General features: G+C 41.3%; 1 protein-coding gene across 3 annotated transcripts in view; it reads left to right on the top strand.

Annotated features, from left to right (window-relative positions):
- SCAI (suppressor of cancer cell invasion) overlaps nt 1-15,362 on the top strand; it is a 196,656-nt gene that overhangs the window by 88,333 nt on the left and 92,961 nt on the right. For all 3 annotated transcript variants that reach the window (XR_012094879.1, XM_008006257.3, XM_037994006.2), the window contains one exon: nt 1,732-1,863. Coding sequence is in view for 2 of the 3 variants with exons in the window: in XM_008006257.3 (XP_008004448.1) it covers nt 1,732-1,863 (132 nt within the window). In the remaining variant the exon portion in view is untranslated. The remainder of the gene's footprint in view (nt 1-1,731; nt 1,864-15,362) is intronic.

Raw genomic sequence — 15,362 nt, 5'->3', positions numbered from 1 at the left:
TTTCTTCACTCTCATTTGTGTTTTTCTCTCCTCCTGTGTAAGCTATTGTGTGGCAGTTGATTTTCCTCATTTCTCTATTTGATCTCTTGCTTTTTCTTTTATGTATTTTATCTCTTTCTACTGTCTTTTGGCAGAGTACCCCAAATCTGATATTTTAGCTTATTAATTTGTTCAACTGTATCCTTTCTGTTCTTCAGTTGATCTATTAAATTTCATTATTTCACCAATTGTATCACATTATTTCAGTGACTATATTTTGTCTGCCTATTTTTACACCCTACACTAGGACCAAATTTTCCTGTATTGTTCCAGGGATTTCTGTCTGTGTGTAAACACAAATCAGTTTTTTTGTTTTGTTTTGTTTTGTTTTGTTTTGAGACAGAGTCTCGCTCTGTCACCCAGGCTGGAGTGCAGTGGCGTTATCTCTGCTCACTGCAAACTCTGCCTCCTGAGTTCACGCCATCTTCCTGGCTCAGCCTCCCAAGTAGCTGGGACTACAGGCGCCCGCCACCACACCTGACTAATTTTTTGTATTTTTAGTAGAAACGAGGTTTCACCATGTTAGCCAGGATGGTCTCGATCTCCTGACCTCGTGATCCGCCTGCCTCGGCCTCCCAGAGTGTTGGGATTACAGGCGTGAGCCACTGCGCCTGGCCACAAATCAGTTTTTAAAGTTTAGTTTAGGTTTGTATTGTACATACTGTCTGACAACTTACTGTTGTTTTTTCTTTTTACATGGCAGGTTTATGAAATTGATTACAACTGCAGATAGTTTCAATTCAGTATAGTTTTAATACACCTCTGTGTGTGTACGTGTGTGTGTATTATGTGTGTGTGTGATTTTATATCCCTTTTATACTGAAGTGTGCTCATACCATTGCCTCACCTTCGTAAACACAGTTGTGAGTTAGTGATTGGGTAGAGTGCGGTGGTTAGTATTCCTAACCATTTTCGTCTTTGAGGCCTTTAGGTTGTTTTCAATTTTTAAATGTTATGATACTGAAACAAAGACATGGATAAGGTGTTTTCCATTTGTGGGATCATTTTCCAGAAGGATTTATAGAATGGATCATATTAACAAATAAATAAATAAATAAATATTTTTAGATTGTTAACCATGTAGAGGAATGCCTAGAACATAACAGGCATTTAAATAATATTTATTAGATGAAAGGATATTATAAAAATTGCTTTCTAATATGGTTCCAATTTTCATCCATAGCAATGACAGGAGATGATCTATTTTCTTTCCTTTTTTTTTTTTGTTTTTTTTTGAGACAGCGTCTCACTGTGTTACCCAGGCTAGAGTGCAATGGCACGTCTCGGCTCACTGCAGCCTCCACCTCCCGGGATCAAGCAATTCTGCTGCCTCAGCCTCCTGAGTAGCTGGCACTACAGGCGCCCACCGCCACGCCCGACTAATTTTTGTATTTTTAGTAGAGACAGGCTTGCTCCATGTTGGCCGGGCTGGTCTCGAACTCCTGACCTCAGGTGATCTGCCCACCTCCTCCTCCCAAAGTTCTGGGATTACAGGCGTAAGCCACCGCGCCCGACTGAGATGATCTGTTTTCTTACAGTATCTTACACTTAAATTATATTTTTATAATTTGATTGTAATCAGAAGAATTCTGTATCTGTCTTGGATAAAAAATACTATCAGATGATATAACTAAGGTTTTTTTCTATTTTTATTTTTACCTACTGGATGAATGAACATATGTTTTCTTACAGGACTGAATTTGCTCTTAAAGAAATCATGTCCTCTGGAGGTGCTGAAGATGATATCCCACAGGGAGAGAGGAAAACAGTTACAGATTTTTGTTATCTTCTGGATAAATCTAAGCAACTGTTCAATGGGTTAAGGTGAGTGGACTCCTGGTGCTTTGAACTTTTCTTTAGTTCTGCATTTTTTTTTTCTGGCTGATGTGTGGTAAGTTTCTGAAAATTATAGGTAGAATGTCATATACATTTCTGTATTAGAGTAATCATGATTTTTTTCTTTGACATCATTTTTTAAATTCTTAGATTAAAAAAACAGTAGGAAAAGAGGATAACTTACAATGTTTTAGTCAAGTTAGAAAGAGCTATTTTGTGAGATGGTTTTGTATGCATTACTCACATCAGATCTGATTTTCATCTGGTTTTGCACATTAGGGTGTTGAGGTCTGAGGAGCCTAGAAATGCATATGCAATTGAATGTGGAGCCTCCTGTTGCATTTTGTAATTTGTTTACTTGCTTGTTTCTTTTATTCTTTCTTTCTGTGCTTTCTGGGATGAAATGTCTATGCCTAAAGTAATGATGATTACCTTTGTCTACCAGATCGGGGTGGTGATGGCGGGGGGTGGGTAGAAAAAGTAATGATGGGGTGTTATAAACCATGCTATTTATGATTTAACCTGTATTTCAGTTCTTGAGAGTTTTAGGATATTCAGACCTAAAGCTTCATTAGCTTAGTACCAGTTAGAAGAAAATTCATACAATAGGTAAAATTCTAGGGATAAACAGGTTTTATTTTTGAAAATTTATGTAGAAAGGAATGATTGTAAAGATACCAAGTTATTTTAATTTATGGTTTATGGATAAAAATGCACTCTTTTAATCTTACATTTTATAATTGTATTATGCATCACCAGGTTTGGACATATACTGGCAGGGTTTATTTTTAAACCAGATAATTTATCTTTTTTAAAGAAATGTGAATTTTTCAAATACCCTTCTGTCTAAAGCTGCCCTTTAAATCATTCTCTTTTTCCTATATTCATTTGATTTGCTTCTTGACAGTTACCACTCTTAAAATTATTTACTTGCTTATTATGTCTCTCCTGCATTAAAATGAAATGTCCCTAAGAGCAGGCCCCTGTTTGTTACTGTTTTGCTAGTTTTTAAGCCCATGTCTTGCACATGGTAAATGCTTTGTGAATATTTGTTAAACGGAGGATTCCAAAGACAGTATTCTTAACTCCTGCACTCTGCTGCTTCCTATTTTGTGCTGCAGAGGAGATGTTTGAGATCACGTTTTTCTTTGGCTTTATAAATTAATTGTGTCTTTTTAAATAATATTTTCTTTCACTATTTTAATTCAGAAGTTTTCCTTGGTATGCCTGGGGTTTAAATCTTTTTTTTTTCCTGTAATACATTGTTTTAAACCTCTTAAATTTCCTTACTTAGACTTTTTTTTTTCTTTGCCTTCTAGGTATATATTTTTTCTTCAACATTATTTGTCAACCAGTATGTACCACATTCTGTATTGGGTACGAAAATTCAGAGATAAAGCTAACAGTCCCTGCCCTCAATTACTCTATGACGCAATTATAAAAAAAATAAAACCCAAAGCAAACGTCTGCCCACAGCTAGCCTCAGCTTTAGCACATCTAGTGAGCCTGTTTCCCACATATCTGTGTGCCTGTTGAAATTAAGTAAGTAAAAAGTTAAAAGAGGCCAGGCGCAGCGGCTCATGCCCGTAATCCCAGCACTTAGGGAGGCTGAGGTGGGAGGATCACTTGAGCCCAGGAGTTTGAGATCAGCCTGGGCAACATGGTGAAACCTCATCTCTACAATAACATGAAAAAATTAGCTGGATGTGGTGGCGAGTGCCTAAAGTCACAGCTGCTCAGGAGTCTGAGGCGAGAGGATTGCTTGAGCCCAGGAGATGGAGGCTTCAGTGAGGTGTTATCACACCGCTGCACTCCAGCCTGGGTGACAGAGCAAGACCCTTAATCAAAAAATAAAAATAAAATCTTAAAGGGATTGTAGATTTAAAGGTAGGAAGACATTTAAGCGCTTGCATTTAAATCCCTTGTGTAACTTCTGGCACATGGGCTCTCAAACTTAAAACACTGACATAGTTATAATAGCTCGGACCCCTTTTTTTTGAGACAGTTTTATGGAGCTGTATTGACACACAATAAAATTTGCCCATTCAGCATTTATAGTTGAAAAGTTTGGTATGTTTGCAGAGTTTTGCAGCTATTACTACAATTTAATTTTAGATCATTTTAATCACCCCCGAAAGAAATCCGGTTCCTATTAGCAGTGATTCTGCATTCTTCCAGACCTTAACCCCTGACAACCACTAATCTACTGTTTGTCTCTATGGATTTACCTATTTTTGATATTTTATATATTAAATAACTGGAATCATACAATATGTGGTCTTCTATCATGCACTTCTTTTGTTAACATAATGTTTTTGAGGTTCATCTGTGTTGTAGCACATATCACTACTTTTATTACTGATTAATATTCCATTGTAAGGATTTATCATAATTTGTCCAGTCATCAGTTGGTGACATTTGAGTTTTTTGGCTATCAAGAATAATAGTCCTGTGAACATTTGTATACAAGTTTTTATGTGAGCATTTCTTTTTTTTTTTGAGACGGCATGTTGATCTTGTCATCCAGGCTGGAGTGCAATGACACAATTTCGACTCACTGCAGCCTCCGCCTCCTGGGTTCAAGCGGTTCTCCTGCCTCAGCGTCCCGAGTAGCTGAAATTACAGATGCCTGCCCTGCCCAACTAATTTTTGTATTTTTGGTATAGACAGATTGGCCAGGCTGGTGTCAAACTCCTGACTTCGGGTGATCCACCTGCCCCGGCCTCCCAAAGTGCTGCGATTACAATTCTCTTGGCCATGTACCAAGGGGTAGAATTCCTGGGTCTTATGGTGATTCTGTGTTTAACCTTTTGAGGACCTACCAAACTGTTTTCCAAAGTGGCCTCATCACAAGTAATGTATTCCAGTTTCTCCTCCTTCTCACCCACACTTATTATTTTCTATCTTTTTGATTATAGACATCCTAGTGGATGTAAATGGTATCTCTTGGTGGTTTTGATTTGAATTTCCCTAATGTTGGGCATCTTTTTATGCACTTGTTAGCTATTTCTGTTTCTTCTTTGGGAAAACATCTGTTCTAATTCTTTGACCAGTTAAAAATTGGATTATTTTTAAAACTATTAATTTATGATTGTTTATATATTCTGGATATAAGTCCCTTGTAAGATGTGTGATTTGCAAATATATATTCTCTTACTCTGTGGAATGTCTTTTACTTTCTTTTCTTTTTTTTTTTTTTTTTGAGACGAAGTCTCACTCTTGTCTCCTAGGCTGGAGTGTGATTGTGTGATCTCGCTCACTGCAACCTCCGCCTCCCGGGTTCAAGCAATTCTCCTACCTCGGCCCCCACGGCCCCCACTCCCCGAGTAGCTGGGATAACAGGTGCGTGCCGGCACGTCCAGCTAATTTTTGTGTTTTTAGTAGAGACAGGGTTTCACCATGTTGGCCAGGCTGGTCTAGAACTCCTGACCTCGTGATCCACCCGCCTCAACCTCCCAAAGTGCTGGGATTACAGCCATGAGCCACAGTGCCCGGCATGTCTTTTACTTTCTTAATGATATCCTTTGAAGCACAAATGTTTTTAATTTTAATACAGTTAAACTTGTCATTCTTTTCTTTCATTGCTTGTACTTTTGGTGTTGTGTCTAAGAAATCATTGCCTAACCTGAAAACTTATCCTGTGTTTTCTTCTAAGAGTTTTATAGCTTTAGCTCTTACATTTAGGTCTGCGATCCATTTTGAGTTCTTTTTATTTTAATTAATATTTTTGAGATAGAGCCTTGCTCTGTCCCCTAGGCTGGAGTGCAGTGGCATGATCTCGGCTCTCTGCAGCCTCTGCCTCGCGAGTTCAAGCAATTCTCCTGCCTCAGCCTCCCTAGTAGTTGGAATTACAGGTGCGCACCACCATACTGTATTATTTTTAGTAGAAACGAGATTTCATCATGTTGGCCAGGCTGGTCTTGAACTCCTAACCTCAAGTGATCTGCCTGCCTCGGCCTCCCAAAATTCTGGGATTACAGGCATGAGCCACCATACCCAGCCCATTTTGAGTTAATTTTTGTGTATGGAATGGGATGTTAGTTTTATGTTATTTTTTTAATCAGAAAAACATTTCCAATTGTTTTGATTATTGCATATTTTTTATTTTTTCTTTTTAAACATTGATACATAATAATTTTACATATGTGTGGGGCACATGAGATATTTTGATACATACATACCATTGTAATGATCACATTATGGATTTGGGATATCCATCACTTCAAACATTCATCATTTCTTTGTGTTGGGAACATTTCAAATCTACTCTTTGAGCTGTTTTGAAATATAAATCTTATATCCCAGGTATGGAGTAGTATCTTTCTAAGGTGCTGTTTTAAAATTTGACAATACTAATAATGATAAATTTTGGTCTATCACCCGGAGGAGTGGATAAGCAAATATACCAGGGATATATTTTCAGTGTTTTATTGAATGATCCTCTTCAATTTAAATAAGCTATAATTAGCTGGGCGCAGTGGCTCACGCCTGTAATCCCAGCACTTTGGGAGGCTGAGGTGGGCAGATCACCTGAGGTCAGGAGTTCGAGACCAGCCTGGCCAACATGGTGAGACCCCATCTCTACTAAAAACACAAAAATTAGCCAGGCATAGTGGCACGCGCCTGTAATCTCAGCTACTCGGGAGGCTGTGACAGGAAAATCGCTTGAAGCCGGGAGGCAGAGATTGCAGTGAGCCGAGATCATGCCACTGTACTCTACCCTGGGTGACAGAGCAAGACTCTCTCTAAATAAATAAAGAAATAAATAAGCAAGCCAGCCTGCCAGCCAGCCAGCCATAATTATTTATTCAAAAATAGTTATGTGGTGAGTAAAGTATATATCTTCTGAATACTTTTGGATTTTTGTTTGAGAGAGATGTGGTTGTCCAGTATAGCAGCTGTATTGCTTTCTTTTTTTGTTTATGTAAATGAAAGTATCTCCAGGAGCAGTGGATGATACCTGTAATCCCAGCACTTTGGGAGGCCAAGGCAGGAGGATCACCTGAAGCCAAGAGCTCCAGACCCGTCTGGCGACATAGGAAGACTCCGTCTACCAAAAATTTAAAAATTAGCTGGGTGTGGTGGTGTGCGCCTTTAGTCCCAGCAACTTGGATGCTAAGGTGGGAGGATCACTTGAGCCCAGAGGTTTGAAGCTGCAGTGAGCTATGTTATGCCACTGTACTCCAGCCTGGGCAATGCAGTGAGACCCTGTCCCTTTTATAAAAAGAAAAGAGAAAAAAAGAAGTGTTCTTTGTTCAATATTAGACCTTGAATAGAAAGGGCTCTCTTTATCAGTTTTGTAGGCCTTCCTTAAAGTTCCCTGTGGTGGTGGGTTGGAGGTGTGTGTTGGCATTCTTGTCTACACTACTCTCCCTGTTTCCTGGCTAAAGAAGATCTTTGAGTTATGTCAATCAAAAACCTCTTTTCTTTCGAGTGTTGATGTTGCTTTATGAGCATTTCTTTAGAAAGAGACAAGATGGCCGGCTGCAGTGGCTCAAGCCTGTAATCCCAGCACTTTGGGAGGCTGAGACGGGCGGATCACAAGGTCAGGAGGTTGAGACCATCCGGCTAACACGGTGAAACCCCGTCTCTACTAAAAAATACAAAAAACTATCCGGGCGAGGTGGCGGGCGCCTGTAGTCCCAGCTACTCGGGAGGCTGAGGCAGGAGAATGGCGTGAACCCGGGAGGCAGAGCTTGCAGTGAGCTGAGATCCGGCCACTGCACTCCAGCCTGGGGGACAGAGCCAGACTCCGTCTCAAAAAAAAAAAAAAAAAAGACAAGATTTATTTTGGAATAATTATGAGGTTTTTTTGGTTGCTATCCCCCTGTGCCCACCCCCACCCCCTTATTTAAATTGGTCTGAGTAGGTCCATGGTCCTTATAGAGGAAAAGAAATGTTTTGGTAGTGGTCTGTACCAGCATTGGAGTTTGGGAAAATGGAATGAAGTGGGATCCAGCTGTAATAGTGTCAGTTTTTAATATTAAGCCCTTTCCCTCTATCAGTCTTTTCACTGTTAGTGCTTGTCTTTTTTTTTTTTTTCTTCTCGTTTTCCACATGTTCTGACGTGCCTTTCTTTTTGCTTTCTTTCTTCAATTCCCGAACTGTGTATTAAACTTATTACTGAAGTATAATTGACTTGCAGAAAAGTGCACATGCTGTAAGTGTATTTTTAAGAAACTGAACACATCCATGTGACTTGTATTCAGATGAAGAAGTAGAACACACAGCACCTAAAGAAACCTCCCCTGTTGTGTTCCCTGTTACTTGGACTTTTTAACTCTTTATGAGCCGAGTGAAAAAGGGCATTTCAGTGCACGAAAGGTTTCAGATTTTTGTATAATGTCTCATTTGGGATATAATAAATTCTCTTTTTATTCTTGGACGTGTATCTTTCCAAGTTATATTAAGCTTTCATCTAAGTTGTCAGAGCCTTTCATTTTCCCAGCTGTGAATATCTTAATGGAGTGTTTTTCTCGACTGAAAATACCTTCTTATAATATGTGCATAATAGTTTTATCTCTTCTTTCCACTCACTGTGTAAGAAAACATATTCCAAAAAAATAAGAATTGGATGAAGTGAATGATGTTTCGCATATAATGGCTCTTGCATGTAGTTACAATAGTAATGAAGTGAGAATAATGTTAGAAAAAGCTTTGAATGCTGTCAGAAAATGATCAGAAGCCCAAGTGCTTGCAGGGTTCTGGTTGCCATGGTGACTAAGACTGTCAAAGCAGAATGGAATACTTAGTGGGATTATATAAGGCAGCATCTCGAGACATGTATTTGAGAAACACAGCTGTGTCTATCAGTGATATCCCTAACTTGCAGTGTTTTGCAAAAGCAGAGGCCTCCAAGTTGCTGATTATTTGACTCCAGAGGAGCAAATACACAAAGCCAAAGAAGCCTTGGAGGCCACTGATAGTATATATAATGCTATTATTACAGTACATATAATAGTATATATAGTGTGAGTATGTGTGTATATATATTTTTTTAATTGGGAGGTGCCCCAAAGTGAAGTGTAATAGTCTTAATTGAAAATAATTACAGAATTTATTTTTATTAAATATGCTCCCAGCCAGGCGCGGTGGCTCACGCCTGTAATCCCAGCACTCTGGGAGGCCAAGGCAGGTGGATCACATGAGGTCAGGAGTTTGAGACCAGCCTGACCAACATGGAGAAACCCTGTCTCTACTAAAAATACAAAATTACCTGGACATGGTGTCACATGCCTGTGACCCCAGGTACTTGGGAGGCTGAGGAAGGAGAATCGCTTAAACCCAGGAGGCGGATGTTGTGGTGACCCGAGATTGCGCCATTGCCTCCAGCCTGGGCAACAAGAGCAAAACTCCATCTCCAAAAATAAAATAAAATGAAATAAAAATCAATAAATGTACTCCCAGTATTCAACTTAAGAAAGAAAGTTTCTATAATGCTTCCTTTAGAAGCCTGTTTTTAGGATTCCCTTTTTCCTAAAGAGGAGAGGACAACTGAGAAATTAACAGTTTGTTCCATTGACCCTCCCCTGCCCTTTTCTTCTTCTTCTCTTTTCTTCTTTCCTCCCCTTCTCCTCCTCCTTCAGAAAATTAACATTCTCTTAGAGGCTAGTTCTGCAAACTGGTAATGGCAAGGTTATTGTTATTGAAATAAATAACCATGTTATTTTAAAGAGTGTACCCTAAACTGTCTGAACAAGCCTGTGGTATAGGCTGTCATTTTATATGGCTTACCACCAAAAGAATTGGACTTGCCTTTGAGGTAGACTGCCACCAGAGTTCAGTAGGTATCTTGATTGCCTGCTCTCGAAAATCATTGATTGACTAGGCTGGGCATGGTGGCTCTTGCCTGTAATCCCAGCACTTTGGGAGGCTGAGGTGGGTCGATCACTTGAGGTCAGGAGTTCGAGACCAGCCTGACCAAAGTGGTGAAACTCCATCTCTACTAAAAATACAAAATTAGCTGGGCGTAGTGGTACACACCTATAATCCTAGCTACTTGGGAGACTGAGGCAGGAGAAGTCGCTGGAACCCAGGCAGCGGAAGTTGCAGTGAGCCGAGATTGCGCCATTGCATTCTAGCCTGGGCAACGAGAGTGAAACGCCATCTCGAAAAAAAAAAAAATCATTGACTAATAGAAATTTAATATAAGCCACAAATGTTATTTTAAATTTTCTAGCCACATTAAAAACTAAAAAGAAACAAGTGAAATTAATTTTAATAATATTTGATCCAATAAATCAAAAATATTCCACTTCATCATAAATCGATAGAGAAAAATTAGTGATGAGATATTTTACATTGTTTTTTATGCTAAGTCTTTGAAACTCGGTGAGTATTTTATACTTACATACATTTCAGGTATGAACTACATTCAAGTACTTAGTAGCCATGTGTGGTTGTTTGCTTAGGCAAAATTCCTCCCAGTTTTAGTTTCTGTTCTCCTAATGACCCACTGTGCTTTCTGGTGAATCCATATTGGCTATTTTGGGATTGTCTTCTTCACTGGTCCATGAGATGTTCCCAGTTTTGCTTCTTGTGTCTCCTCCAGCATAGATGCTAATAGCATGCAGGTCTTTTGGCTGTTGGTAATTTATCTCCAATCACCCGTATTTTGTGATGGTTACCATATTAAGTTATTAGTTTGCTATGGCTGCCATAATAAGGTGCCATAGACTCAGTAGCTTAATCAACAGAAATGCATTTTCTCACAGTTCTGGAGGCCAGAAGTCCAAGATCAAGATGTCAGCAGGTTCAGTTTCTTCTGAGCCCTGTCTCCTTGGATTGCAGATGGATGCCTCCTTCCTGTGCCCTCACATGGTCATCTTTGCATGCATTTGTGCCCTGGCACCTCTCTGTATGTCCTAATGTCTTCTTCTAAGGGCACAACTCATATTGTATTAAAACCTTTCCTAAAGGCTTCTTTTTAATTACCTCTTTAAAGGCCCTATCTCCAGATACAGTGAAATTCTGAGATACTGGGAGTTAGAGCTTCAACATACAAGTTTTGGGGATAACAATTCGGCCCATAACCCGTGGTTTTATTGAAATGCTACCAGTGGGTTTTGCTTTATTTTCTGTTTGTTCTGCCTGCGTTGGGAAGGTATCTGAATAGATTCAATACTATGCTGTCACCATTTCCCCAGAATCTAGAAAATTGACTATTTAAATGCTATACTAAAATAATAAACAATAAAATTGATTAGTATATTCTATTATAATATAGTATATTCTATCAAAGTCAGTATAACGTGCTCTTATATGTTAGCTCCCTCTAAGATCTTGTCAGGTCTGACTAGAAACATAGAGCATCTTCCCCTTTAAAGCTGCTGGTAGAAGCTTGGTCGGGAATTGGTTAGGGGAGAGGTAGTTGTAGTTAGTTCGTTTTTGTTTTTGTTTTAAATTTCAATAGGTTTTTGGGAAACAGGTGTGTTTGGTTCCATGAATAAGTTCTTTAGTGGTGATTTCTGAGATTTTGGTGCACTTATCACCCAGGCAGTATACACTGTACCCAGTGTGTAGTCTTTTATCCCTCACGCCCCTCCTACCTTTTCCTGAGTGTCCCCGAAGTCCATGTGTCATTCTTTTGTCTTTGTATCCTCATAGCTTTGCTTCCACCTATGACTGAGAACATAGGATGTTTGGTTTTCCATTCATGAGTTACTTAACTTAGAATAATGGTCTTCAGTTCCATCCAGGTTGCTGCAAATGCCATTATTTCATTCCTTTTGTGGCCTATTATTTTTTTATATATATATATATATACACACACACACACACACCACCATATATATATGTCACAATTTATTTATCTACTTGTTGATTGATGGGCACTTGGGCTGGTTCCATACTTTTGCAATTGCAAATTATGCCGTTATAACCATGTGTGTGCAAGTATCTGTTTTGTATAATGACTTCTTTTCCTCTGGGTAGATACCCAGTAGTGGGATTGCTGGATCAAATGGTAGTTTTACTTTTAGTCATTGAAGGAATCTCCACACTGTTTTCCATAGTGGTTGTACTAGTTTACATTCCCACCAGCAGTGTAAAAGTGTTCCCTTTTAGCCATATCCAATAGTGGTTAGTTTTTAAGATTCTTCAGGAGAAGTATAGAGAGAAAATTAAAAAGATATGTTAAGAACCCCAAAGAATTCATTAAGTCCTCAAAACAATGTCATTAGTGTCTATTATCTTGGTTCTACAGATGAGAAAAACAAAGCTTTGCCAGATAAAGCTATAGCCTGTGTTAATGTGATAGATTATAATTAGAGAAGTGCTACTTCCGAGAAGTTTTTCCTCAATTTAGGAGTAAGGATTCCAAACACAGACGAATGTTTGACTCTAAGAATAGAGGCAGGCTAGGCACAGCGACTCATGCCTATAGTTCCAGCACATTGGGAGGCCAAGGCCAGAGGATTGCATGAGCTCAGGAGTTTAAGACCAGCCTAGGCAACAAAGTGAGACCCCGTCTACACAATGAAAAATATAGCTGGGTGTGGTTGTGCATGCCTGTAGTCCAGCTGCTCAAGAGGTTGAGGCGAGAGGATTGCTTGAAGCCAGAAGTGCAAGACCAGCCTGAGCAACACAGTGAGACCTCATCTCTATAGAAAATTTTAAAAATTAGCTGGCCAGGTGCGGTGGCTCATGCCTATAATGCCAGCACTTTGGGAGGCTAAGGTAGGCAGATCACTTGAGGCCAGGAGTTTGAGATCATCCTGGCCAACATGGTGAAATCGCATCTCTACTAAAAATACAAAAATTAGCCGGAAAAAAAAAATTAGCCAGGCATGGTGGTGCATGCCTGAGAATGTCACAGGATCCTTAGGGTGTTATTTTTCCAGCCAGAAACCTCTGTGACTAGTGGCGCCTTTGCCCGAGTTTTGCTTGGGCTCACTGCGCTTGTTCCCCCTACTCAGCCTGGCAGGTTATGCTTGGCTTATGCTACTGGCCCAGATCCCACACCTGCCAAGGGTAGGCCAGGTATGGAGCAGTGAGAGGGGTGTTAGCGAATGGGCGTGTGGGGTCTGGCCACTGTGCACAGCCAAGCAAGCTAGCTGCTGTGGTGGGGCAGGCATCTCCAGGCACTGGTGCCATACAAGGCTGCAGCTGGATTAGATGTACCTCAAGCGGCTTCCACTGCAGGCACCCACATCTGGGCGAGGGGAACATGATGGTGGTGCCCAGAAGCTTGGAGACGCCAGGAACTGCAGAGCCCCAAAGAGGATGTCACAGCCCTGGCTCAGGGAGCCCGTAAGTCTGGGCTCCCAAAGGGCCTCGGCTCTTTCTTTCTCGTCGCCCACAATGTGGCGAGCAAGTGGGCTTGTTTCAGTCCTGTTTGCGTTACCATTTTTTGAGTCCCAAAATTTGCCAGGTCTTGAGTTCTTGTCCTGCGCCCAGGAAGAATGAGGTATGTGGACAACTGGAGGGTGAACAAGGTGGAGAGGAGCTTCATTGAGTGACAGAAGAGCTCTCAGGAGACCCCTAGTAGGTAACTCCTTTCTGCAAGCCGGTTGTCCAGGCAAATGTCCAGCTCTTAGCAGAGAGGAGACCTACAGTAGGTAGCTCCTTCCTGCAGGCAGATCATCCCAGCAAGTGTCCAGCTCTCAGAAGAAAGGAGAACCATAGTGAGTAGCTCCTTTCTGAAGGCATGTCATACCAGAGAGGGTATGAATCTGGCTTTCTGGGTTTTTTTGTGCTCAGAATGGAGGAAGTGTGTGCTGATTGGTCCATGGGAGACCACGGATGGGCCTGGAAAAAGCACCCTGAGTTCTCACTCTGGGCCATGGACTTCAACCAGAGCTGGCACAGCCTCAACCCTCCAGGCCCCCCTCCCATGCTCATCAGTACCCAAAGTCTGGAGGGGGCCGAGGCAGCAGGGAGCTTGTGTGTCAGTGCCACCATGAGCACACCCAGTCAGTTGTGACAGCTCCCAGGCTTGGCCACAACTTTGCTCCACCCCAGAGTGGGTGCCAGAAGCTGGGAGAGGCCAGGGAACAGGAGCAGGTACTTTCAAGCATGTGAGGGCAGGGAGCTTCTTAAGACCCTGAGAACGCAGGGAAGCGTGGGTCCAAAGCCGCAGCTGGGTAGCTGCAGCTGTGCCCAGGAGCGCTGGACTCCCGCCCCTCCAACTCAGTAGGTGGCCTGGCCTCCACTTGTTCCTGGCCTCCGCCCATTCTGCAGAGCATGCAGCCCTGGTCACAACTACCCCACTGCAGTTGGCATCCCTGCAGCAGCTGCTCCAGATGGGCTGCCACCACCATCATAATCCCAGCTACTTGAGAGGCTACGGCTTGAGAATCACTTGAACCTGGGAGGAAGAGATTGCAGTGAGTGGAGATCACACCACTGTACTCCAGCTTGGACAACACAGCGAGACCCTATCTCAAAAAAAATATATTAGCTGAGTGTGGTGGTATGCACCTGTAGTCCCAGCTACTTAGGAGGCTGAGGCAGGAGAATTGCTTGAACCCAGGAGTTAGAGGCTTCAGTGAGCTATGATCATGTTATTGCATACCAACTTGGAGGAATAGAGTGAGACCATGTCTTTAAAAACAAACAAACAAACAACAACAATAAAAAAAAAACCCCACTGGATCTACCAATGGGTAAAAGCAGATACTGGTGCTAAAACAAGGAAATGCTCAATTGGGCTTTACAAGTCTCAGATGCAGTTTGGTCTGTGTTGTATACACATGAACACAGAAACATGGATTGGAACAAAGATGTCCCTGTAATATAGTCCTCTCTGTTTAAACAAGAATATGTGAGTGGGGCAGTGTGCTCTTTGACTGAAAACCTGATTCAGAGAAGTTGGCTTTTTCCTTTGCCTTTGACCACAGCTTTGTTGGAGGTCAGCAGCATCCTAAGAGCCAGGGAGCAGGCCAGGCACGGTGGCTCATGCCTGTAATCCCAGCACTTTGGGAAGCCAAGGCAGGTGGATCACTTGATGTCAGGAGTTCAAGACCAGCCTGGCCAACATGGCGAAACCTCGTCTCTACTAAAAATTCAAAGCAATTAGCCGGTAGTGGTGGCAAATGCCTGTAATCCCAGCTACTCAGGAAACTGAGGCATGAGAATTGCTTGAACCTGGGAGGCGGAGGTTGCAGTGAGTCAAGATCATGCCACTGCACCCCAGCCTGGGTGAAGTGAGACTCTGTCTGGGGAAAAAAAAAAAAACACAGGGAGCAGAATGTGATTCCAGAAAAGAACTAAGAACTTTACTTGCATACAAAATCTAGGTGGTTATTCCACATGGTAGAAAAGAGGATTGGATTAGGAGGTGGGTTTGAATTTGAACCATAGCTCTACAGCCTTACTGGCCATGATTGCTAAGTAACTTCCTGTATGTATGTTTCTTTTTGTATATGTATGTGTGTATATATACACACACATACTCCAGTGGAAGCCATGCATTTAGGGACTGGACTAAGGAAAGAGAAGTTAATGGAAGAGATTGTAAGGACAGAAAAAAGAGTTATAAAATGGTG

This window comes from Chlorocebus sabaeus, chromosome 12 (assembly GCF_047675955.1).
Source record: "Chlorocebus sabaeus isolate Y175 chromosome 12, mChlSab1.0.hap1, whole genome shotgun sequence".
NCBI classification, from domain to species: domain Eukaryota; kingdom Metazoa; phylum Chordata; class Mammalia; order Primates; family Cercopithecidae; genus Chlorocebus; species Chlorocebus sabaeus.
The sequence above is the reverse complement of the archived record's forward strand: the minus strand, read 5'-3'. Positions and strand labels throughout refer to the sequence as shown.